A 26989-nucleotide genomic window follows, 5' to 3' on the forward strand; every position below is an offset into this window, starting at 1 on the left:
CCCGCCCGTATCAGAAAAAGGAGAATATCGAAATATGTCCAAAAAAAATTCATAACTCGAACAATTTTTGACTAAATTCTTGTTTCTTGGTCGCAAATTAAACAGGGATTTATGCTTCTTGCCACTGGACCAATAAGAATATTTTTAAAAAAATTTTGATAGCCAGCGTCCCCACCCGCCCGTATCAGAAAAACGAAAATATCGAAATAGGGTAAGTGTGGGTATTTCTGCGAATTTTTAGTGTAGGTTAACTTTGCGAAGCTCGTCTAAGTTTATGAAAAAATAAAATACAGTTTTTTCAATTACAAATTGAAGTTCAATTATTATATTTTCCAAATCATTAAACTCAATCAAATTTCGTTACTTATTTGTATTTAAAAAAGTAAATTAAAAACTAATTGTCAACACATGTATTATTGTTGACTCGCGATTAATATTGTGTGACATTTATCAAGGAAACACCAATTATTGTGCGAGCATTATTGCAGAAAATCAGGTGTCGCATAGCGCGCTGGTTGTCAAAAAAGAGGTTATGTTTAGTATGTGTTGCGCAGTAAACGTATTTAAAAATCGCAATAATACTAACATGCAGTAAAAATTCTGCTACTAATATAGTTTTAAGTATTATTAATTGAAAATCAATAATATATGGGTAAATTAATATATTTTTCAAATAATAAAGTGTACTTCTTTGATTAGTAACACTGAAACGTGTATACTATAGTGAATATTGGAAATATCAATGGTTTTAATATGTATTCATGACTGCCATATTTGATAATTTCACAGAATTCTGTCATAATATATTTCAAATTTAAATAAATAAATAAATAATTGTCGGAATGTACATTTTTATGAGCTATTCTATCAAGTAAGATTCAAAATAATTTTTGTAATTATTTTGAAAAAATTAGGCGTGTATTTCAAAATGAAAATAATAATTTTTTAAAAATCGCAATAATTGTGTCACTCGCAGGAATACCCACACTTACCCTATATTATAATCATGCGTCCAATAATAAATTTAATTCACTTGGCGGGTTTTTTGAAATCTACGAAATTCACCAAAAAAACTGAAATTCTTGAATTCTGCGTAAATTTTTTTTACCTTTTTTGGAAAAAAGTAGCATTTAGTAGCTTTTTGACAAAATAAGTAGCAAAAAGTAGCTTTTTGGCAAAATAAGTAGCAAAAAGTAGCTTTTTGACAAAATAAGTAGCAAAAAGTAGGCTTGACCAAAAAAAGTGTCAAAAAAGTGGAAAAGTGTGTCACTTCGAAGCCTGCAATTTGCATTGAGAAAAAGAGTACTTTTGTGATGCCTGTTATACGCCTTAATTATATAGTATTTTATTAACGCAATTATCAACTGCCAGTAATAGTAATGTAGTTGAAGAAGAAGAAGAAAATTGTTTAAACTTACAGTGCTTAGTCTCTCAGCTTTTAACCCATCTCCATTATTCCAAATTCCTTTTCAATTTAAAAAAGTGTGAAACACGCACATATACACAAGAAAAGCACTTGTAAAATAAATAAAACTGAATTAATCTCTATGAATTGAAAGTTTAAATTAATTATTCACATATACATATAGTAAAGAAAATAACAAATGACAGAAATTTGTTCTCTAAAATGCGTTTCGAATTTTAAAAAACAGACACTTTCCGATCAAAAACACTCCGGTAAAATTAAAAACACTATTGTTCTCTTGAAGCAAAAATGTTTAAAATTGCTAAAAAATGGTTTAAAAACAAACTATAATTATACTGAAATCACAATTATCACTATAACAATCACCACAATTAACACTAGCAAAAAAAAAAACTTTAAGCTTAAAAAAACACACTATTAAAGAAAAACACTTTTTTATATTATTTTTTTAAAGAGAATATTTCTATTTTACGCGACCGTTCTCAAGCGCGGGTAAAACAAGACTGAACATGCAATCTCTCTACGCGCGAGTCTACTGCCGAGTGAGAGGTATGGAGGGAGTGGGGATGAATTCATGCATCGGCGTCGCAAGAGGTGGCGCGGACCTGTATCATTCCCAAGCGCCTCCCTCTACCTCTCTCTCTTTTCAAAAAATTTTAATTTTTTTTTTAAATGTTAATAAAATTCTTGGCAACAAATAAATTATTTTCGAAAGTAATAAATTTCCTTTCAAAAATCCAATTATTCTTAAAATTTAAATAAAATTCGCGGCAAGAATTAAATTATTTTTTAATTAATTAATTGTAATTTTCTTCGAAGCAAGTAAATTATTGACACAAAATTTTAATAAAATTATTGAAAAGAAGTTACTTTTTTTGTAAATAATAAAATTTTTCTGAGGTTTGCAATTATTTTCAAAAATTTAAATGAAATTCTTCAAAAATTCAAATTAAAAAGCAAATTATTTTCTCAAAATTGCTAAATTTTAAAAAAAATCTCAATTTTTTGTATTTTTATGAAAAAAATTTCCAACTTTTTTTGTTTCTTGTTGTACAGACAAGTTTCTAAAGAAAAAGTTGTTTGTTTTTACCGAGGTGTTTACTCAAAAAAGGAAACAAGCAGAAAAACAAATTTTATTGGAAATTGACAAAGATGGTATAGTTTGAAATTTTTTAAAGTAAATAAATTTTCTTGAAAAATTAAAATAAAATAAAATCCTCAAAAATTATTATGGTTATTTAAAGAAAAATAAAATTCTCATGAAATGATAAAATTTGTTAATTTTTCTTTACCGTGTGCGCGTTTAAAAAGGTGAAACTAGAAAGAAAATTTTTGTTTAAAAAATGAATCATATGCTGCTTTGTTGACACCGAGAAATAATGGCAAACTTGCAATAATAACATTGACCAAACTTGGTCATTATTAAAAAATTGTTAATTCTTTTTCAATTCTCGCGGAAATATTATTTCTTTTCCAGTAATATTTTTCAACTTTTAGCTGATTTCTCTTCAACTTTGTCACAGCAAGTTTGATATTTTTGTGTTAATAATACTGAGAATATTCAATTTATAAAATAGATTTTCTTTTTAAATTTCAGTTTTTCAATCAACACTACGAAAAAATGTCAAATTTCCTCATTTATTGAAAATTTTATTTCTTTTCGGACAATTAACAAAATCTAGACACTTTTTCTGCATTTTTCCAGGCAAGTTGAAACAATGATGTATATTTCTACTTTTTTTAAAACTGTTTTTTTTAATCTAATTTTTTCTATTATATACGGTGACAAACAATTATGTCAAGACTATCCATGATGCATGTTATATACGTCTTGATTATAGTGTTTTATTAACAGAATTATCAACTGGCGGTTCAATTATTGCAGTTGAATAAAAAAAATTAAATATTAATTTAGGAAAATTCTTTTAACTTACAGTATGTTCAGTCTCAGCCTACGTAACCTATTTTCATTCCAAAGCGGCATTTTTGAACCATATATCATTTCCAAAAATCACTACAACTCACAAACTGTTTTTGGGAAAAATGCCCTGGCGGGTTGGGCTACCGTAAATCTACCCAAGTTATGGTAGATTTAAGGTAGGTTTTGGGTAGACTTAGAAAATTGCTATTATTCAATGAAATATTATAAAATAAATTATTGGGAATAATAAAGTAACATTTGTAGATTAAATTTTTAAATTATATTATGTAAATTAAACAATTATAAATAAATTATTGATATGTAAAAGTGACAAAGTAGTTTCCAGTGAATATAGTGGGTTTTAAATAGCATATTTAGTGAATAATGAAAAGAAAAAATTAGGAAAACTTATTTGATTTAACAAAAGTAATCATTAAAGCATTTATTTATTACATATTTAGGGAAAATTAATGTTTATACTTATTGAATAATTAATGTTTAAAGTTGGAGATGTCAGTTCTACCGTGAGATGTATGCGTGTGTGTGTGAAGCAATGATAATATACTACTTGATATATCGCTGCGCATTTCTCACGACAGATGGCGGGACTGACATTCTCCTCTGTTTTATCCACATTCAAAACAAGAAATAGGAAAACCAACTTTCCAAGATGAATTTTATTTAAAGCAATTCTAAAAATTGCATATTGAAATTAACCTTTTTTTAATTTAATCGATTTCAATGACAATTATTAGTATATTTAATAAAATATAAAAAATAAAAAAGCAGAAAATAAATAATTATACTAAGAAAGATAAAATATGCAATTTTTTCCCATTTTTCTAAAATAAATAGAAAATTTACTTTTTAGACCAATTAAAATGAGATTCTAACTCCTCCTACTTTAAAAAAGCAATTTTTTATTCGTTGGTTCAACATTACAAAAAGGGAGTGAATATTTAATTTTTAAAAAGTTACATTTAGTCTTAACCCATTAAGAAAAAAAGATGTTTGGCCAATAAAAATAAATTCCTCCTATTTTCAAAATGCAATTTTTGTTATGTTAGTTGAGTGAAATTAATATTTGAAAAATAAAACATATATAATACCAACCCCCAAAGAAAAAATGGATGATTTAGACCAATAAAAATAATAAACAAACTTCTCCCATTTTCAAAATCAATTTTTCTATTTGTTGGTTTAGTTAAACAAAATGGAGAAAAAAGTAATATTTAAAAAATAAATCATATATTTCTGTTCTATTGAAGAACTCTTGTTCTTTAAGAAGGAGGAGTTTAAATTTTATTTTAGTTGGTCTAAAACATCCATTTTTTCTTTTGGGGGTTGGAATTATATGTTTTATTTCTTAAATATTAATTTTTTCTCCATTTTGTTTAGCTCAACCAATAAATAGAAAGAAAGGTTTCTTTAAGAAGGAGGAGTTTAAATTTTATTTTAATTGGTCTAAATTATTCATGTTTCTTTTTGGGGGTTGGAATTATATGATTTACTTTTTAAATATTAATTTTTCTCCATTTTGTTTAACTGAACCCATAAATAAATATATCTGTAGGAGGAGTTTGATTTTTTTTATTGGCTAATAGCAGTCTCTTTTTTCGTGAGGGGTTGGGACTAAATTTTATATTTTTTAGAGTTTAATATTTTCTCCATTTTGTTTTATTGAAGCAACAAATAGAAAAAAAGGTTTCTTTAAGAAGGAGGAGTTAAAATTCTATTTTAATTGGTCTAGAACATTTATTTTTTTGGGGGGTTGGAATAGTACGTTTTAAATTAAAATATTTAATTTTTTCTCCATTTTGTTTATAACCAACAATTGAAAAAAAGCTTTGATTAATAAGGAGGAGTTTAAATTTTATTTTACTTGGTCTAGAACATTCATTTTTTCTTTGGGGGTTGGAATTATATGTTTTATTTCTTAAATAATAAATTTTTCTCCATTTTATTTAACTGAACCAATGAATAAAAATATAGGAGGAGTTTGATTTTTTATTGGCTAATATCATTTTTTTCGTGAGGGGTTGAGACTTATATTTTTTAAAGTTTAATATTTTCTCCATTTTGTTCTATTGAACCCACGAATAAAAAATAGTTTTTATTAAGAGGGAGGAGTTTAAATTTTAATTTAATGGGTCTTAATAAACATCCATTTTATCTTTTGGGGGTTGGGACTAAATTTTATATTTTTTAAATATTACTTTTTTCTCCATTTTGTTTAACTCAACCAACAAATAGAAAAAAAGGTTTCTTTAAGAAGGAGGAGTTTAAATTTTATTTTAATTGGTCTAAATCATCCATTTTTCCTTTTGGGGGTTGGAATTATATGATTTATTTTTTAAATATTAATTTTTTCTCCATTTTGTTTAACTAAAATAACAAATAGAAAAATTGATTTTGAAAATGGGAGGAGTTTGTTTATTATTTTTATTGGTCTAAATCATCCATTTTTTCTTTGGGGGTTGGTATTATTTATGTTTTATTTTTCAAATATTAATTTCACTCAACTAACAAATCAAAAATTGCATTTTGAAAATAGGAGGAGTTTATTTTTATTGGCCAGACATCTTTTTTTCCTAATGGGTTAAGACTAAATGTAACTTTTTAAAAATTGAATATTCACTCCCTTTTTGTAATGTTGAACCAACGAATAAAAAATTGCTTTTTTAAAGCAGGAGGAGATAGAATCTCATTTTAATTGGTCTAAAAAGTAAATTTTCTATTAATTTTAGAAAAATGGGAAAAAATTGCATATTTTATCTTTCTTAGTATAATTATTTATTTTCTGCTTTTTTATTTTTTATATTTTATTAAATATACTAATAATTGTCATTGAAATTGATTAAATTAAAAAAAAAGTTAATTTCAATATACAATTTTTAGAATTGCTTTAAATAAAATTCATCTTGGAAAGTTGGTTTTCCTATTTCTTGTTTTGAATGTGGATAAAACAGAGGAGAATGTCAGTCCCGCCATCTGTCGTGAGAAATGCGCGGCGATATATCAAGTAGTATATTATCATTGCTTCACACACACACGCATACATCTCACGGTAGAACTGACATCTCCAACTTTAAACATTAATTATTCAATAAGTAAACATTAATTTTCCCTAAATATGTAATAAATAAATGCTTTAATGATTACTTTTGTTAAATCAAATAAGTTTTCCTAATTTTTTCTTTTCATTATTCACTAAATATGCTATTTAAAACCCACTATATTCACTGGAAACTACTTTGTCACTTTTACATATCAATAATTTATTTATAATTGTTTAATTTACATAATATAATTTAAAAATTTAATCTACAAATGTTACTTTATTATTCCCAATAATTTATTTTATAATATTTCATTGAATAATAGCAATTTTCTAAGTCTACCCAAAACCTACCTTAAATCTACCATAACTTGGGTAGATTTACGGTAGCCCAACCCGCCAGGGTGCACTCTTGTCGTTATACAAAAAATAATTTACTTAAATATCAAATGAAGAAGAAAAAGTTACTTTAATATCAGCTAGTTTTAAAACAATTAAAATACACATTTCCGTAAAAAAAATTGGAAACTGAGTTATTTTATAGATTAAAACTTTTATAAAAATATTAATTAGCCACTAAACACATTGTAAAAAACGACACTACAGTTAGTTATGAGAAAATGAACATTTCATAAAAGACGGAAATCGTTTCCCTTATAGGGTAAGTGTGGGTATTCCTGCGAGTGACACAATTATTGCGATTTTTAAAAAATTATTATTTTCATTTTGAAATACACGCCTAATTTTTTCAAAATAGTTACAAAAATTATTTTGAATCTTACTTGATAGAATAGCTCATAAAAATGTACATTCCGACAATTATTTATTTATTTATTTAAATTTGAAATATATTATGACAGAATTCTGTGAAATTATCAAATATGGCAGTCATGAATACATATTAAAAACCATTGATATTTCCAATATTCACTATAGTATACACGTTTCAGTGTTACTAATCAAAGAAGTACACTTTATTATTTGAAAAATATATTAATTTACCCATATATTATTGATTTTCAATTAATAATACTTAAAACTATATTAGTAGCAGAATTTTTACTGCATGTTAGTATTATTACGATTTTTAAATACGTTTACTGCGCAACGCATACTAAACATAACCTCTTTTTTGACAACCAGCGCGCTATGCGACACCTGATTTTCTGCAATAATGCTCGCACAATAATTGGTGTTTCCTTGATAAATGTCACACAATATTAATCGCGAGTCAACAATAATACATGTGTTGACAATTAGTTTTTAATTTACTTTTTTAAATACAAATAAGTAACGAAATTTGATTGAGTTTAATGATTTGGAAAATATAATAATTGAACTTTAATTTGTAATTGAAAAAACTGCATTTTATTTTTTCGAAAACTTAGACGAGCTTCGCAAAGTTAACCTACACTAAAAATTCGCAGAAATACCCACACTTACCCTAATCATAATTCGTTTCGAATTAAAAAATAGAAAAATCGGGTACTTCCCAATCTATCACTTTCTTAAAATTAAAACATATATTTAGAACAAAAATTTTTTAAATTGTAAGAATATTATTTCGAAAACTTAATTAAATATGCAGTCACTTATACACATAACTGCAATTCACACTCGCAAAAAGGGCACTTGAAGATTGAATATAAACGCGGTAACGCAACAGCACACTAATCTAATTGTGGTTAAAAATAATGTCTATTCACTTAAAAAACGACACTTTTGTGTTATTCTTTTTATGCGAATATTTTTACAACACGTTTACGCGACCGCTCACAAGCGCGACTAAAACGAGACTGAACCTGCAAATTCTCTTTGCGCGCGCGAGTCTACTGCCGAGTGAGAGATATGGAAGGAGTGGGGATGAATTCATGCAACGGCGTCGCAAGGGGAGGCGCGGACCTGTAACATTCCCAATCTACCATGGAATCGCACAACAGTATTCAAATTGTTTTTTGTTACGCAGTGTCTATTTCGCCCGTTTGTGGGCGAAATAACAAGAGTAAAGTATTTTGCCCGTTTTCCGTTTTCTCATTAATTTTAATGAGAAAAAAGGTTAACTTATCACTTATATATTGGTGTATAGGTATATGTAGTTTCGTCTCATATTTTCACTAATTCGAATTTAAATAAATCTGGATTAAAATTAAAGTAAAGATTTAATTAAAGAGTTATGAATTGTTGTAATGGTTCAAAAAGTATTTTTATATATATCAATATCAATACTCTTTTGAAAACAATAATATATGTTTAATACTATAAAATTAATGTTATAATTATATGTATAAACATTTTAGTATAAGTACTTTTTTTAAATATCGTAAATAAAAATCTCTATATATATATATATATATTAAAAGATATAAATCAAAGAACTCTTTAAAACTCTACATAAAAAGATTTTTAAATTTAATTGATAAATTAAATAAAGGAACCCACAGGAAATACGATTGTTTTAGATCTCAGTCGATTTTCCAATAAATCTTTTAATAATAAATATATTTTCTGTGTGGTTCTTTTAGATTTAAAATTTTAAATTCACAAAAATATAACACTTCATATTAAAAATCGGACAAGTGCGAGTTTCACTCGCATTAAGATCGAGGGTTCCGTACACCAAAATAAAACTCATTGTTTATAAAAAAAAATTATTTCAAAAATTCTTACAAAATTTGAAAAAAATAATTAAAAAAATAGTAATATATTTTTTTAAATTTCGAATAAATATTTTTATTATTTTATTTTATTAATAAATCTTTATATTTTTTCTTTTATAGTACTTATCTTCGCCAATCACATTCTCTTTATTTTTTCTATAATTTGCACTTGAAAAAAAATATACAAGCTGAATCTTAACTCACCAGGTTTAAATTTATAAAAGTTTAAGTAGGGACAGTGTAATTTTTTCGAAAAATTCAAATTCTTGCCCTTCAATTTCGCAAATAACTCCGCCAATCAGGTTCGCTATATTTCTCCTGTAACCCAATGGGAAATGCCAGTGTAATGCTAGGTTAATTCGCCTGTTAGATAAATCATGACACGATTTATAGAATAACTAGCGCAGTCGCGACGGCCGTAAGCGGCCGTCTCCTTTGCCGTTCTCTGCCATTTCTCAATTCAGTTCCCTGCCTAATTTTTAATTAATTACAATTTTTCTTTTTTCTTTGTGAATTTGATATACAATTAAACTTACACAAACATATAAGCATAAGGCATATGAAACTGGCGAACGCTAAGCATTAAATAGGGAATTATCTTTAACTGTTCTACGCCATTTCTAAATTTAGTTTGCTACCTAATTTTGAATTAATTCTAATAACTTTAATTTCATTACATTTAAATATAAGATTTAAACTCCTGACCTTTTATAATTTTATTTTTTGTTACTATTATTAATAATTATTTATTATTTTCAATAATATTGATTTCAATTTATTTATTCTAATTTCTTTTTTAATAAACATAAATTGATAAATATATACCATTTGTCTAGTTTTAATTATTTGATGCTGAATTAGAATGTATGTTCATTGTTATTAATAATATTAAAAAAAGTTTTTTGTTTATTTAATTTTCTTAATTACTTTTAATTAAAAAATGAATAAAAATAAATATTTATTTTTTATCAATTTCAAAAAAGGCTATCAACATTTTAAAAGTTAGCGCCAACAATTGGACAACCGCAGCTCCATCTGCAACATGCACTTTGCTTAAGGCCAACGCAGAATAGATCTGTAACCGGAACCGCAATCGTAAGCGTAACCGTAAGAATGAGATAAAGAAGGATAGGTATATTGTTTATCCTTCTCTAACTCATTCTTACGCTTACGGTTACGATTGCGGTTCCGGTTACAGATCTATTCTGCGTTGGCTTTTATGAGTATGCCTTTCTCCAATGCTTTTTTCCTAATCGCGCTGCGAGTTCTCTTCGATATTTTCGATCTTCGATCTTGCCCATGCCTTCATGCTTTTTTTTGGTAGGAAATTAGAACTAAATTATTTCTTGGTATTAATACACTAAGAAAATTTCGTCAAACTTTTCAACGTCGGACATTGTGAATTTACACACAAGATTTCTTTACAGTGTAATTTCACATAACCTCTAATACATCACAATTTAAAAAGGTGGGAATTTTGAACTAAGTAAGTGCAATCGGAAATTAAATTTATTTTTAAATTATAAGATTTATTATTTATATTTATTTCTTTATAGAAAATAAATAAAATTTATTTAATAATAAAATAAATAATTTAAATATTATTAATAATATTATTATTTAGATTAATAGCAATATCAATACTCGAGAAGCAAATTGACAATCAAAATATTTATTTCTTTTTGTATAATTAACACATCCCAGATAACAAAATGCGCGTTGTGTGCTACTAATATCATCTGCACGCGTGCCGATTTATCCGCACTATGCGCGTTCACTGGACCACTCAGATGCGTCATCATATGCGATCCATAACTGTCGCATATTGTGATGGGCACATGCGTGACGGTATAATGCGAATAAATTATATTTATACTTCAGCCTTATTTGAATTAAATAAAAAGAAAAGATTATTGACATTAGTAATTTTTTTTAAATTAAAATGTTATTTATAAAAACGATTTTAATTTAATATTTCAGTACAATTTTGGAATTGAAATTGTTAAAAACTTCCAAATTCTTTTTTTGAGGTTATATCTAATACAACAAAAATATATATGTACTTTAAACAAATTAAATTTAACTTTCTTATTTTGCTGCAGTACTAAAAATGAAATCCACAATAATTCCTCACAATAATATCGCAATAAAAAACAATAAAAAATGAAATCACAATAAAAACTTATTTTGATAACACACCACAAACAATGCTGTCGCCATTATAAAATGTGTGATTGCCGATACGGGTGGTTGCGCATCATTAATTGCGTGCGTATTAAGTGCAGTTCACTGCACACGCATTCACAGCATTCGCACTGTGGATGGTAAAATGCGTATGGATTGACTCTTCTAGCGAGTCGCACTTGTGAACGGAACATGCTTATCATTTTGTATCACAGGCGCTTACGAAATGCAGTTCACAACACTCGCATTATTACCAGCGTCACAGACGATAGTAAGATGCGTATATGAACCGACTAATCTGGTAAGTCGCAGTTAGTGCAAGAAACATGCGTTTAAATGCGACGCACGATTGTTATCTGGGTATAATCCACATTTTTTGTCATATCTATTCTATAGAAATTTTTAAGATTGGTAAGTAATTAAATTATTTCATTAATAATTTTAATTACATTTAAAATCAATTTAATTTTAATATGGCTTATTTTTTCAAAAAATTATTCTATGCAACGTTATACTGATGTTCATATTTCTAAAAAAGCCCGCGGTTTTGAAAATATGCTTATTTTTTTCTAATAAATTTTTGACCTTTTAAAAAACAAAGTTACATTTAGTCTTAACTCAATTTTTCTATTTGTTGGCTGAGTTAAACAAAATGGAGAAAAAATTAATATTTAATAAAAAATAAATCATATATTTCCAACCCCCAAAAGAAAAAATGGACGATTTAGACCAATTAAAATAAAATTTAAACTTCTCCTTCTTAAAGAAAGCTATTTTATTATATTTGTTGGTTCAGTTGAAAAAATGGAAGAATATTTATAATTTTAAAAACATAAAATTTAACAATAACCCTTAAAAAAATGGATGTTTAAGACGAATTAAAATAAAATTTAAACTCCTCCTTCTTAATGTAATCTATTTTTATTCGTGGGTTCAATAGAGGAAAATGTAGAAAATATTAAACTTTAAAAAATATAAAATTTAGTATCTACACCGAAAAAAATGCCTAGGACCCGTATACCAGGAATTGACTAGGTTTCCTAGTTACGAGAGGAGCCAACTATAGAATCCTGGTCAAAGTAATAAGATTCAAGCATAGTTAAAGTGGCCAGGAATATTAGTCGATGAAATCAGGAAAAATAGTCAAATTGACTAGGAGAATAATATTGGATTTACACTGTGTATCATAATGATTTGAAATTGCTAATCAAATTCTTATTATCAAATAAAAGAGAAAAACTAATTAAAAGAAAAAAGAAAAAAATTAATTATTGTATTTGAACATATTTATATTTGACTTTGTATTTATATACCTTACAATTAATTTAAACTTATGAAGTAAATATTTGACGCAGGGGGGACGCGAACACCTGAACCTAATGAATACGCACTTTAAAACCCGGAACGATAACCACTACACTAAACACGATTTGGTATTTTAATTTTTTAATAGACACTAGATTTTCGAGTCAAAATACAATACTTAATCAGATGATGTTTTATACATTTCGAGTACACAATTTTATACACTTGTCAAAAACTATTTATTTTTAATTATTTATGACATTCAAATGAAAATAAATTTAAATACACAAATTATTGCAAAGGTAAATTTTCAAACACACTGCGCGATTAAAATAGTAAAAATGTTGTCACCACGTGCGTAAAAATTTCGACGATTTATATTGAAACCTAACCAAAAAAGTCTGAAAGAATTGACTAATATAATTAAATAGTTTACTTTCCAAAACATGGACTATCTGTATTTGTTGAATCAACTCTCTAAATTTGAATCAGTGAAAATACTACTGAATCAAACAGTAATAAAATATTTCACTGATGAATCAGTGATTGAACAGATTTTGACTAATTAATTCAGTAGTTTCTTGTTACTGAATTAAATCAGTGAATTCAACGCAGGCGCAGAAGCTATTGACAGAAGAAATTAGTTTTCACTTACCAACGCGTGCGTCAAAGCGTCTGTTTTGTGTTTTTTTCTTTTGCACTTCGTGATGGTAAATAAAATTGTTTAAACTGTTGCAAAATAGTTCGGAGAAATACAAATAGTGTTATTCGTAAGTATTTTACTAATTATATATTTTCGTATTTATGTAATTGTTACAGATAAATTGTATTGCTTTTCATAAAGAATTCTAACCTAAAATTTAGCATTTGTAAACAAAATTTTCTACTTATATTTAATAACAATTATATACACAATTGTATTGCATAAATTATGAGATTTGATAGAATAGAAATTGACGTTTTAAAATGTGGTTTAACCTTTTCTCAAGCTTAACTTTAAAATCTCACATTAAATAGAAAGATTATTGAATTTTTTTTAGCTAACTATTTCTTATGTATTATTTCAATATCTAAGTAATTTTATTATTGTCATTTAACATCATCAAAAGTATAATTATTATATTTAACTGAATTATCTTTTCGAAAATTAAACTTATATTTTATCTCAAGAATGATATTTGTAGTTCAATTAGAAAAATCGGTTATAAAAAAATAAATTAGAATTTGAAAAAACTTTTAATTTACTTTTATTTTATTTTTCATTAGTTAGTAACTGTTAAAATTTTTTATTATTTATTTCATTAGTTATTATTTTATTTTCATAAATTAAAACCAAAAAAATTTTAGGACTATTTTCTTTAATATATTTTATAATTAATTGTTAATTTAATTTATTTTTAGATACAATTTGGAAATAAAAAATGAATTTCGAGAGCTTGACGGTCGAGGAGCTAGCGACTCACTTAATAAATGGCCATAATATTGATCAGGAAACAATTGAGATCTTGAAAGGTACATAATTAATTTAAAATCACTTAAGTTCAAAAGTAAAAAAATAAATTTTTATTAAATTTATCTATTTTAATAGGAAAACAAATTTTATAATATCAAATATGATTTTTTGCCTTACTTTGATATAAATACTTTTAAAAAATGGAGCGTATTCGATGTTTTAAATGCAGAGAATTTGTAAACGGAGGTGTTGATGGTTTAAGCATACATCTAAAATTTAATCATGGATATACAATAAATAGAGGTTATGGTAATACTGGATTTGAATGTGCACAAGGTGAATGCCGAAAACGGTTTGCTCTTTTCAGTTCATTGAGAAGACATATTGTACAAAATCACTCACAACATGAAGAATTCGAGGAAAATAATGAATTGTTAAATGAAAATAATGAATTTTTAAATGAAAATAATGACAGATTTGAAAATGAACTTGAGGTTGAGAATGCTAATAATGAAGAACACAGAGATTTTGAATTTCAAGAATATGAAAATGTAAATTTCGACATTCATTTGCGTTCATTAGTAGCATCTATGATAAGTAGATTACAGTCAAAGCCTTCCATGACTGGAGCAACTGTAGCTGACGTATTAGACGAATGTGAGCAATTGTTAATAAATTCAACGCGCTTTTTACAATTTAAAGTAAAAAACTTTTTACGTGAAAGAGAAATTGTGAATACTGAAGAAAGTCAAATCCTGCTAGGTCATTTCAATTTCGAAAATGTTTTTTCCGGACTAGAGACTACCGAACAGCAGATGAAGGTTCTAAGAGAAAATTATAACTATATTGACGCCATAGAAATTCCTCTTGGTTACAGGGAAGATACAGTCCTTGACAGAGAATCAGGAACCTTCATTCCAAAATTGATAACGGAAACGTTTCAATACGTTCCAATAATTAAAGTTTTATCACTGGTTTTACAAAGTGATGAAGTTAGAAACTCCATTTTATCGGAAACTGGGTCTGAAGAAGGAGTTCTTAATTCCTTTGTCGATGGTCAACATTTCAAACAACATGAGTTCTTTCAGAGGTATAAATCCGCCTTAAGAATCGAACTCTATTTCGATGATGTTGAAATAGCTAACCCCTTAGGCTCAAAAACCGTTATACATAAAATGGGAGTCGTCTTATTCAGAATTCAAAATATGCCTGTTCATATGAATTCTAAACTAGGAAGCATTCATACAGTTTGTATAGCTTACAGTGACGATATAAAAAAATACGGTTTTGAGAAAATTTTTCAACCATTAATGCGTGATATAAAAAAACTGGAGTCAGATGAAGGTGTGACCATTCAAATAGGAAATGAAAATTTTGTTCTTCGAGCTAGCATTGCTGGATTATGTGGAGATGGGTTAGCTATTCACCAAGTATGTGGACATCTTGATCCTTCTGCCAATAAATTTTGTAGAACATGCCTCATAACCCGTGCAGAACTTCATCGAAAAGATTTTACACCGAAACAAGAAAGAACGAAAGAGATTTTTGAACAGCATGTCGCTCAAATAAAAAATGCAAGAAATAGAGTACAAGAAATTATGACAGAAACAGGAATTAAAAATAGCTGTCCATTAAATGAATCGAAATATTTTCACAATTCGCGTAATAAGATTTTTGACCCAATGCATGACTATTTACAAGGTATTGTACCCATGATTTTGAAATTAAATCTACATCAATTTGTATTTGTGGATAACTTGTTCAATGTTTCGTATTTAAATAATCGAATTTCTGCATTTAATTACGGCGTAACTGAATCCAAAAATAAGCCTTCACCAAATTTTACAGAGGCAATACTTCGTAACACCAATGACCATTCTCTTCCACAGAAAGCTATGCAAATGTGGTGTTTGATTAGAGTATTTCCCTTTTTAATTGCTGAAAAAGTAGCCCAGGGAAATAAATATATGAATATAATCATTTTACTTCTACGAGTGATGGAAATTGTCATGGCACCTAAGGTAACAAAAAGTATTTTGCCATATTTAAGGAACTTAATCACAGACATGTTTAAAGTCTTTGGAAACTTATTCCCTACTGTGAATTTTATTAATAAATTTCATCACGCAAGTCACTACGCAGATTTTATGGAGTGGTCAGGCCCAATGTCTCTTTATTCTTGTATGAGATATGAAGGAAATCATGCTCCAATGAAACAGAGAGCTCAAGTTATACATAACTTTAAAAATTGTCCAAAAAGTCTCGTCCGAATTTATCAAACCACTCAATCTGCATTCTGGGGAGCAAAAGACGTTCAACTTCATACTGTAAAATGTGAAGAGGGTGAAATCGTAGAAGTAGCAGATTGTTTAAGTTCAAATGATTTACAAAACCTTGGTTTCTTAGAGACAGATAAAGTTTTTAGTTTAAAGTCAGTAAGAGTTGATGGCGCTCTTTATAGGACAGGTTTAGTTGTTTGCCTTGATGTAAAAGGTGAAAAAGACATTAACTTACCAAAATTTGGATGTATTAGAGAAATAATAGTCTTAAATAGGAGAGATGTGTATCTCCTGTGCATTCAATGTGAAACAAATCACCTTGATCCTGATTTAAATGCTTTTTCTATTGAAATTGATGAAGAAAGGGGTTTAACTTGTTTTGTGTCTACAAATGCTCTTGGTCATTACAAAACATTCTCTATTTGGTCGCACGCTATGTCAAATGAACTTTTTGTTAGTTTGCGATACCTATTACTTTAAAACTTATCATAATTCAATCATATTTTGCAGACCAGTATATTGATGGAAGCAGTTTCTTAGAACTAACACTAACCGATTTAGTGGATTTAATGAAAATAAAAATTGGACCTGCAAAAAAAATACAAAAAGTAATTAAACAGAATAAAGGAGCTAACATGCAAATGGTCGAAAATGTAAGTTTATTACTTGATTATATTAGCACTAAAGATTCTTAACACTCGACAGTAAACTATTATATTTTTCTAGGTGATGGAGTTTATTGTGGATCCACAAACTGGAGCATTAGATGATGTCCCTCCTGTTGCAATTAATGTCCCTCAAGCTCCACAACATATTAATCGACCAACAACTGGGGAAGATATTCCATTTTCAGTAAGTATCTTTACAAAATTGATATTAATAATTTTTACATATAGGGCAATGAAATAAGTTTATTTACATTTTTATATAGAAATATACAACAGTCAGGGAAACACTGGAACAACACACTCAAGGAATTTCTCTGATAAGTGCTATTAACAAAGGTCATTTTGGGGAAGAAGACCGACGTGCCTTGGTACGCATATTGGTTTCGGAATTGATAAGCAAATATGAAAATCTGTAAGTAATCATACACATAATAATAATTAATTCAGGGTGGCCACATGTCAGTAATGCCAGGGAACTGTCAGTGAAACAAAATTTCTATCAGTTAAGTCAGGGAAATAAATTTTTTGTCAGTAAAGTCAGGGAAATGTCAGGAAAAAAAATTTGTTGTCAGAGAATTTAAGAAAATTGCGACTTTTTTGACTTATTTTCAAAAATTGTGACTTTTTGGATTTTTCTTCCAAACATTGCAACAAAATCCCACAATTTTTAGCAAAAAAAGTGCAATTTATTAGGATTTTTCTAATGCGAAAAGTAACTATAAACAAATCTTTCAAAAATTGTCTTTGAAAAATTTTTTAAGGAAATTAAATTTTTCAAATATATCTATAATAAAAATCTTTTTGAATAATTGAAATTTTGTACAATTTAATTAAAAATAATTAATTTTTTCCAAGTATTTTGTTGCATTTTTGAAAATCAACTTTTGAAGAATTTTCATTGAAAATTGTAAAAAGAATTGTATTATATCAATAATGTTAATGAAAAATCTTTAGATGTAAATTTAAAAATAAAAATAAGCTTATAATTTTTCAAAATTTAATATTTTAAGTATTTTTAATTACATATTTCCGAAGATTCAAATATATATACTAAAAATATTAAAATTTTAGAATTATTTTTAACATTTTGAAGAAAAAAACCATGTTCAAAAATTTTTAATTAAAATTTTTTGAAAAATTAATTAGTTACTATAAATTATACAAAAATTCTTTTAAGAAATTCAATTATTTTTGAAAAATTACATTAAAATATTGTTAAAAACTAAGTATTAGAATTTGATCATTTTCAGAGCTCGCATTGTGCAACTTTTTCGACATTTCTAAGGAAATATGATTTTTTCTACTTTTTTGTGAAAAAATGCGACTAATCGACTTTTTCGAGATTTTTTTTTAGTAAAATGCGACTGAAATTAAAATTTTTTTTAGAAAATTAAACGAAAAAGTTTTATTGAAAAAAATGTTCTTTTACATTTATTTACAAATTTCTTTCAAATTTTTCGAAAACATCAATAACTTCTTTTTTAAATAAATATTTAATTATTATTTTTAAAAATAATTGAAATCGTGAGGAAAATTTAAAAAAAAATTTTGAAAATAATTGAATTTCTGCTAAGAATTTTCTTACTTTTGAAGATAATTGAATTTTGCAAAGAATTTTGTCAGAACTTTAGAAAATAATTAAATTTTCATGATGAATTTTATTATTTATGAAGATAATGATAATTTTGACAAGAAATTTAAAAAGAAATTTGGAAATAGTTGAATAACTGCGAAGAATTTTATTACTTTTGAAAATAATTGAATTTCTAGGATGAATTTTATTATTTATAAAGATAATTGAAATTTTGACAAGAATTTTATTAAAATTCATTGCAAATAATTGAATTTTAGATAAGAATTTTATTATATTTATAATTTATAAAAATAATTGAAATTTTGAACAGATTTTTTTTAAAAAAGTTTAATAGTAATTGAATTTTGCAGAAGAATTTTGATATTTATAAGGATAATTGAAATTTTGAGGAGAATTTAAAAAAAATTTTATAAAATAATTCAATTTCTGAGAAGAATTTTATTACTTTTGAAAATAATTGAATTTTGCAAAGAATTTTATCAGAACTTTTGAAAATAATTAAATTTTCATGATGAATTTTATTATTTATGAAGATAATGATAATTTTGACGAGAAATTTAAAAAGAAATTTGGAAATAGTTGAATTACTGCGAAGAATTTTTTTACTTTTGAAAAGAATTGAATTTCTAGGATAAATTTTATTATTTATAAAGATAATTGAAATTTTGACAAGAATTTTATTAAAATTTTTTTTAAATAATTGAATTTCGGAGAAGAATTTTATTATTTGTAAAAATAATTGAAATTTTGAACAAATTTTTTTAAAAAATGTTAAAAATACCTAATTAAAATTTTGCAATGAATTTTATTAAATATTATTCCGGATTGTTTGATATTAATGATTTTTTTACAATTTTGACAATTTCGTGTTTCCTTTAAGACATTTTTTCTAAAATTTCATGCGACTTTTTTCCGACTTTTTCCGAAATTTTATGCGACTAAAGCGACTTTTTTGAGTCTTAAAGACGATTCGAGCCCTGCATTTTTATTTATATTTTTTAAAAATTCAATTATTTTTAAAAGATATAACCAAATCTTAATTTTTTAAAATTGAAAAACTATTTTATTATGCAATTATTATTAAAAAAAATTGAATTCATGAAGGTTTATAATGATAATTTTTAGAAATTATTAAAATTCACAAATTTTATTCATTTTCCGAAAACATTCATATTTTTCTGAAAAAGGAATTTTGTCAGAAAAAGTAATTTTAATAGCAGTAAATTGTCAGAGAAATGTCAGTGAAATTGATAAACTGAAACTTGTGACCACCCTGTTAATCCTCACATTTTTTAAACTCAAAATAATTTGTATATTTTTTTAGATATCCTCCAGATGACGCTAAATGGGCTTTAGCTAAAGCTATAGTTAGGGAATTTCCTTCCTTAAGAGATGTGAGTGTACCTGGATCAGCGGGATGTGTAAGTTTTCTTAGTATCTAAATTTTTCTAAATTTTCTTTCTAAATTTATGTTATATTAACGTTTAAAATTTTAATTTAAGGAACACTTTTTTGATAAAACAACCAGAAAAGGATTTCTAGAGTTTAGACTCTGGAATGCTCGAAAAGTTGTCAGCCCTTCAAAAAAAAAATATGTCACAACAAAAAATAAAAGTTCCAGGACGAAGAAGACAAGTGATGCAACTGTTGCTGATGTGGATAATTTGTTGCTTCCGGAAGAATTAGAAGAAAAAGTACAGACACACTATATATAAAATTTATACAGATTTATAAACTTTTAATATATATTATATCAGTTTTTATTTATTTCTCAATAAAATTCTTATACTTTTATTTTTAATCTCTTGTAGATAACTTGGATGCAACTCACTATGCCTCGTGTTGATAAAAAAAGGGGGATAACTGATTGTTTGATGGAAACTTATAATGACAGACGCAACTGGATTAAAACTGAAATCCCTACGATTCATGACATTATGTCGAAATACCCACGGCTGTTTGATTTTAATGGAGAAATGGTAATCATTTTTAAATAACTACTTTTAAGAAATTTTTTTGCAACTAAACAAAGTAATGAAAATTGTTTTATGAAAGTTTTATAAATTTTATTTATAACAGGGTTGCCACAAACATTTAATTTTATTTTTTCTTAATTTCCAAACAAAGTTTTCACTTTTTCCCTGACCCTAAGGAATATTCTGATTCTCTCTAAAAATTATTAGATACTCAAAAAAATGTTCTATTACATTTATTTACAAATTTCTTCAATTGTAAAAATATTCGAAAACAACAATAACTTCTTTTTTAAATAAATATTTAATACCAATAAAATCTTTCGCAAGAATTCACTTATTTTTACAAGTAGTAAAATTTCTCAAAAAATTCAATTATTTAAAAAAAATGTAATACAATTCGTTGCAATAATTCAATTATTTTCATAAATAATAAATCGATTATTCGGTAATTTATTTTTAAATCAATTTTTATTAGAAAATTCTAGAAGAATTCAATTATTTAAATTAAAAAATAAATAATTTATTAAATAATTGAATGTTTGTTAAAACTGAATTCTCATAAAGAATTTTATCAATAAATTTTTAAATAATTTAAATCTTTTTATAAATTTTAATAAAATTGTTAAGATCAATTGTATTTTTCGAGGAATTCAATTGATAAATTGTCTCAAAAGTAATTAAAATCCTGCGATGAGTTTTATTATTTATGAAAATAATTAAAATTTTTAATTTTCTCAAGAATTTTATTAAAATTTTTTAATTTCGGAGAAGAATTTTATTATTTATAAAAATACTTGAAATTTTCACAAGATTTTTTTCTAATTTTTGAACATAATTGAATTTCTGCGAAGAATTTTATTAATTCTTTTGAAAATAATTTAATTCTTGAAACGAATTTTATTCAGATTAAAAAAATTACTGAATTTTTGTGAAGAATTTTATTATTTATATAAATAATTGAATTCTTGCAAAGAATTTTATTGAAGTTTATAAAAATAATTTAATTTCGGTGAAGAATTTTATTATTTATAAAAATAATTGAATTAATTCAAAGAAATTTATTAATAATTTTGTAGATAATTGAATCCCTATAAACTTTTGCCAAGATTGAAATTGAAATTTTGACGAGAATTTTTTTTTAATTTTTGAACATAATTGAAATTGTGCGAAGAATTTTTATAACTTTTGAAAATAATTGAATTTTTAGAATCATTTGTAACTCTTCCAAAATTCAATTTTTTTAGTATTTTTAACAAAAATTCTTCTATCAATCTAGTATTTATGAAAATTGTAAAAATTATTCATTAAATAATAATTTATAAGTAATAATTTTATGATAGTTCTTAAAACATTAAGTTATTTGAAAAGAAATTATTGTAAGTTACAGCAAAAATTGAAGGTTTTGTGTTAAAATTCGTGGGAATCTTATAGTTTACGAGGCAAACAAAAAAACATCAAAATTTAGAGTTTTCTCATGAGTTTTAAAAATTCATTTTTTCCAGTACTTTTAATAAAAATTCCTGAGTTTTCCCTGAATTCCTTGACTTCCCTGACCTGTGGCAACACAGTATAAGTAAAAAGTATTAAATAATATTAATTCAATTTTTCACTCGTATGTGGTATTTTAATAGTAAGTTTCATTAAATCTATCACTCCGAGTTAGATAAAGAAGAAAATAATAAATATAGCTATTAATAATTTTTATATAATTTTTACATTACCTGACAGAGTAATCGATTTACTCAACTATACTAAAAAAATATTAAATGTGTCTTAAATGTTGTTTAGATCGAATTGGAGTTCATAAAGTTATTTACCGAAGAATTAAACAATAATTTTTTGGCTCGTTTCCCAACATACTACACAGAAATTATAATTGGATATTGCAAAACAAAGCGTCCCGATATTTTTCGGAAAACTTCTGTGTTAAAAGACGGTCAGTTTCAATATTATTCGATTTCAATTCATAACCAATATTCAAAATGTAATATTTTTACCGTTTATTATTATTTTTAATGAATTTTTACTATAATTATTTGTGTTCTATAGAAAATTGGAAAGCCTTAGCAATTTTAGATGCACTGCTGCCTTCTTCTAATTTTATAAAGAAAAGAAAAGCCAACGAAATTTCCAAAGGCAAAAAAAAGGTCAGTTCCTTTTTTTGTTTTAATATTCTTTGCACTTACATCAGAAAAATTAACACAGTTCTTTAATTAAATTATTGTACTATAAAACAATTTGAAGAAATACTTTACTTATTTTCCAAATTTATATTTGCAGGCCAAACTTTCAGAAAATCAGGCACAAGAAAAAATAGTAGCTGATGTCTGTTCATCGTCAAACAGTTTTCCAAACCCAGATTTAATTAGAATTATCCCGGTAAGAAAATTGTTTTCATTTAAAATTCTTAATTTATTTCTTCTTATAATTCTGCAATGTAAATTGTATAATTTTAATGTTGAAAATATCACAAATTATTTTTAAAAGTTGACTATGATGGAAAGATTTCAAAATAGTTAAATTTTTATATTCTTTGTAAATATTTCTTGAAATATTGTATGTATAAATCTTATAATGAAGGAATTTCTTTCAGGAAGGAACAAATGTTACTGATTATATTCAAAACGTAATTAAGGAAGCAAGTGGAAGTCTTCAACCTTATGTTTTATGTGTGTCAGGTCAAAAATTGGATAAATATTTTATCCAAGTCGATGGAAAATTAATAGAAATTGATTCTAATGCACACCCGATCACTGCCTTTGACATTCTTTTTAAAATTCATTTTGTGACAAATGTTGAATTTGCAGATTCTCTTTTTTTCTTTTATAATTTCATAGAATATTATGTCTACAAAAGACAAGTGACATTAAAAAATTCTGTTGCGTCAATGCATTCTTCACTCAATAATTTTAAGGAACAAAACTAAAGACAATTTGATTGTTTTAATTTTTAAAAAAGTTTAGCTTTATGCAACTTGTTTTTCGATTTACAAAAATGTTCAATATTCATTAATGTATCATTTAATAAAAAATAAAAATTTTGTTTAATCTTTTCTAAAAAAATATTTTACTGATTTAAATAGTACATTATTGATTTTAACTAATTGATTCAGTAGTTTTTACTCACTGTTTCAATCAGTAATGGTTATATCACTGATTGATTTAGTAATATTTCACTGATTCACAGTCGCTAAATTCCAGCTATTTGAATCAGTGAAATCTCACTGAAAATCAGTGCAATTTCACTGATTCAAATTTAGAGAGAACCTAGCGATCCTAACCATAATGATTAGGAATCCTTATTACTTTTACTAGATTAAGATTAACTATAGAGTCATAGTTAATAATACCATTGAGAATTTTTTCGGTGTACCGCTCACGAAAAAAAATACTGCTATTAGCCAATAAAAAAAAATTCGAACTCCTCCTACTTAAAGAAAGAAATTTTTTATTCGTTGGTTCAGTTAAACAAAATGGAGAAAATAATTAATATTTGAAAAATAAAACATATAATCCCAACCCACAAAAGAAAAAATAAATTTTACTGAACAATAGAAAATTAAATTATAACTCCTCCTATTTTTTCGGAAAGGGTTATGGTTAAATTTTACGTTTTTAAAATTATAAATATTCTTCCATTTTTTCAACTGAACCAACAAATAAAAAAATAGCTTTTTTTAAGAAGGAGGAGTTTAAATTTTATTTTAATTGGTTTAAATCGTCCATTTTTTCTTTCGGGGGTTGGAAATATATGATTTATTTTTTAAATATTAATTTTTTCTCCATTTTGTTTAATTCAACCAACAAATAGAAAAATTTAGTTAAGGGTTCATGCCACTTTGGCATCTTCAAAAAAGCAAAATTTTTTTTATTACGGATTTCGAAAGTAAAATATGTCAAAAATGTGGTGTAAAATTTTTAGAAAGATCCCAGCACTCAAAATATATTTTTTTCAATGCTATTTGAGCGCGTACACGGCTATGTATAAGTATACAACACAAACTTTAAACCCGTTTTTCTCAAAACCACATTTTTCTATGCTGCGGGATGTATTTCTCGGAAACTACTGGACCGATTCTCAAAATTTTTTTACGAAAATCTTCGTCACATGGGTGGGTATCGCCGGAACTAGAATTATTTAAAAATATTCATTTTTACTATTTTTTCAAACCGAAAAACTGCCAAAAAAACCTTAATTTTCGAAAAAAAAAATTTAAATTGCCGCCATTTTGTTATTTTTGCATAAAAATTAAAAATTCTAGTTCGGGCGATAGGCACAGTCCTACTGAAGATAAATCAACTTGAATTTTGTGTTTTAGATTTTTCTAACCTGAGAAATCAATCCCGCAGCTGGCATCGGTATTTTTAGCAGGTCTAAAATTATTGTTAAATCTTAAATGAGCAAAAAATATTTTTTTAATAAAATAAGGTTTTTTATAAAGTGAAAGAGTGTATTTATTGAACTAAAAAAAAATGCAGATTAATATAATCCATAGGAATCGTAAAAAAAATTCTAGAAAATAGCTTCATTTTCAAGCGTCCCGCAGTAAACAATAACTATAATTGAAATAAATTAAAAAGAATTCACAAAGAGTTTCAGTGAATCCCGCTTTGTGACAAATACGAATTGGAGCTATGTTGCAATTTTCCTAAATTCGTCAAACTGTATTGAACTTCCAAACCTTCTATTCATACTAATTCAATGGACAAGTTTTGGGGCCTTTAATTTTTTTTAATTCGTCAGCACGAATTCAATGCATGCCTTGGTCATTTCTTACGGATGCGAATTCGTTTGCACAACTTCAGGCAAATTGAATTGAATTCAATCGAATATACAAAGAGCTTGAATGATTCCCGCTTTCTACCAAAAATCTTAATTCATTTCAATCCGTTTGAATTAGTTTTTTTTTACTGGGGTGTAAAGCGGTATGAACCCTTAAGACTAAATGTTACTTTGTTTTTTAAAAGGTCAAAAATTTCTTAGAAAAAAATAAGCATATTTTCAAAACCGCAGGCTTGTTTAGAAATATGAACAGTAACGTTGCAGAGAATAATTTTTTGAAATAATAAGCCATATTAAAATTAAATTGATTTTAAATGTAATTAAAATTATTAATGAAATAATTTAATTACTTACCATTCTTAAAAATTTCTATAGAATAGATATGACAAAAAATGTGGATTATATGTTAATTGTACAAAAAGAAATAAATATTTTGATTGTCAATTTGTTTCTCGAGTATTGATATTGCTATTAATCTAAATAATAATATTAATAATAATATTTAAATTATTAATTTTATTATTAAATAAATTTTATTTATTTTCTATAAAGAAATAAATATAAATAATAAATCTTATAATTTAAAAATAAATTCAATTTCCGATTGCACTTACTTAGTTAAAAATTCCCACCTTTTTAAATTGTTATGAATTAGAGGTTATGTTTATTTTACCTTTTTTATGTTACATTAGTATAAAAATGTGACGCTCCACGGTGAAAGACGCCTAACGCAGAAATAACTTTAGGTGGTGATTGTGATCGTTTCAACAACGCCGTTTGTTCATGTATGATTTTGCATAGATATAACAGCTAATTTTCTTCTATCTAATAAAAATTGGATGTATTATCCAACCTTTTTTCTGCGTGTGTATAAAACTGTAAACCAGTGTTCTTAATAACAATTTTTTGTTTAAACAATGGGTGAATTGTTAATTTAAGTCAAATTGATATTGTATGTACACTGAAAGACTTTTCGTTTTAAAAAATGATTGAAAATATATGAAACTTTAACATGGCAGCGTTTCAAAGTGGGAAAAACCGTGTTTTCGTTTCAAAAATTAATATGGCGCATACTAACCTTTTCAACGACTAAAACTAATATATTCATTCCAATTAATGGAAAAAATGTATTAAATATTTGGAAGAAATCTATTACTTTTTCATACAGACTATATTAAAAATTTGGACGTATCTTTAAAAGAAAAAAAATGCGTCAACCAATCACAATGCGAATTTACAAAATCTACTGCGCTTGCGTAGTATTAACCCTTGCGGATTGAGATCACTGTATTGTCACCGACTAAACGGTGATTTTACGGTGAAAAGTAAATAAAAACTGTAAAACATTAAAAAAAGACAAAGTAAAATAGAAAAATTGAAAGAGGACAATTTATTGAAGAAATTGGTATTAGCACTTTATTAATAAATATTTATTATTAATGTGAAAATAATATTTAAAGTTGAGGTGATCTCCGGTGATATTTTACACTGTCACGGTGATTTGTAAAATACTCGTGTAATTGCACTTTGTTCATACCTAAAAGTGTATAAAATTAACAGCCATTGATATATAGAACACATATAAAACGAAAAATATCTACTTAACTTAGTAATTATAATAAAAATAAATGAAAAAAGTAAAAAGTTTGTTTTTGAGTGTCATACGAGAATGAGTAATTTGCTTTG

General features: G+C 25.9%; 1 protein-coding gene across 1 annotated transcript; it reads left to right on the forward strand.

Moving 5' to 3' along the window:
- Positions 1-10766: 10766 nt before the first annotated feature.
- On the forward strand, positions 10767-23447 carry LOC122505901. Its single transcript, XM_043617781.1, has 12 exons — positions 10767-11547; positions 13953-14063; positions 16794-16936; positions 17010-17135; positions 17215-17363; positions 19870-19966; positions 20048-20239; positions 20357-20524; positions 22310-22457; positions 22571-22668; positions 22802-22900; positions 23115-23447. The coding sequence occupies exons 2-12, from the start codon at positions 13973-13975 to the stop codon at positions 23445-23447; spliced, it is 1644 nt and encodes a 547-aa protein (XP_043473716.1). The 5' UTR covers positions 10767-11547; positions 13953-13972.
- Positions 23448-26989: the final 3542 nt, after the last annotated feature.

Source organism: Leptopilina heterotoma, unplaced genomic scaffold (assembly GCF_015476425.1).
Source record: "Leptopilina heterotoma isolate Lh14 unplaced genomic scaffold, ASM1547642v1 Lhet_113, whole genome shotgun sequence".
Lineage (NCBI taxonomy): Eukaryota > Metazoa > Arthropoda > Insecta > Hymenoptera > Figitidae > Leptopilina > Leptopilina heterotoma.

What these genes read in the sequence shown, in the direction of transcription:
- LOC122505901 (XM_043617781.1), top strand. Translation starts at nt 13,973, where the DNA reads ATGAATTTCGAGAGCTTGACGGTCGAGGAGCTAGCGACTCACTTAATA. An exon ending in GGGAAGATATTCCATTTTCA is followed by an intron (nt 17,136 to 17,214) that starts GTAAGTATCTTT and finishes ATTTTTATATAG; the next exon opens with AAATATACAACAGTCAGGGA. An exon ending in TACCTGGATCAGCGGGATGT is followed by an intron (nt 19,967 to 20,047) that starts GTAAGTTTTCTT and finishes TTTTAATTTAAG; the next exon opens with GAACACTTTTTTGATAAAAC.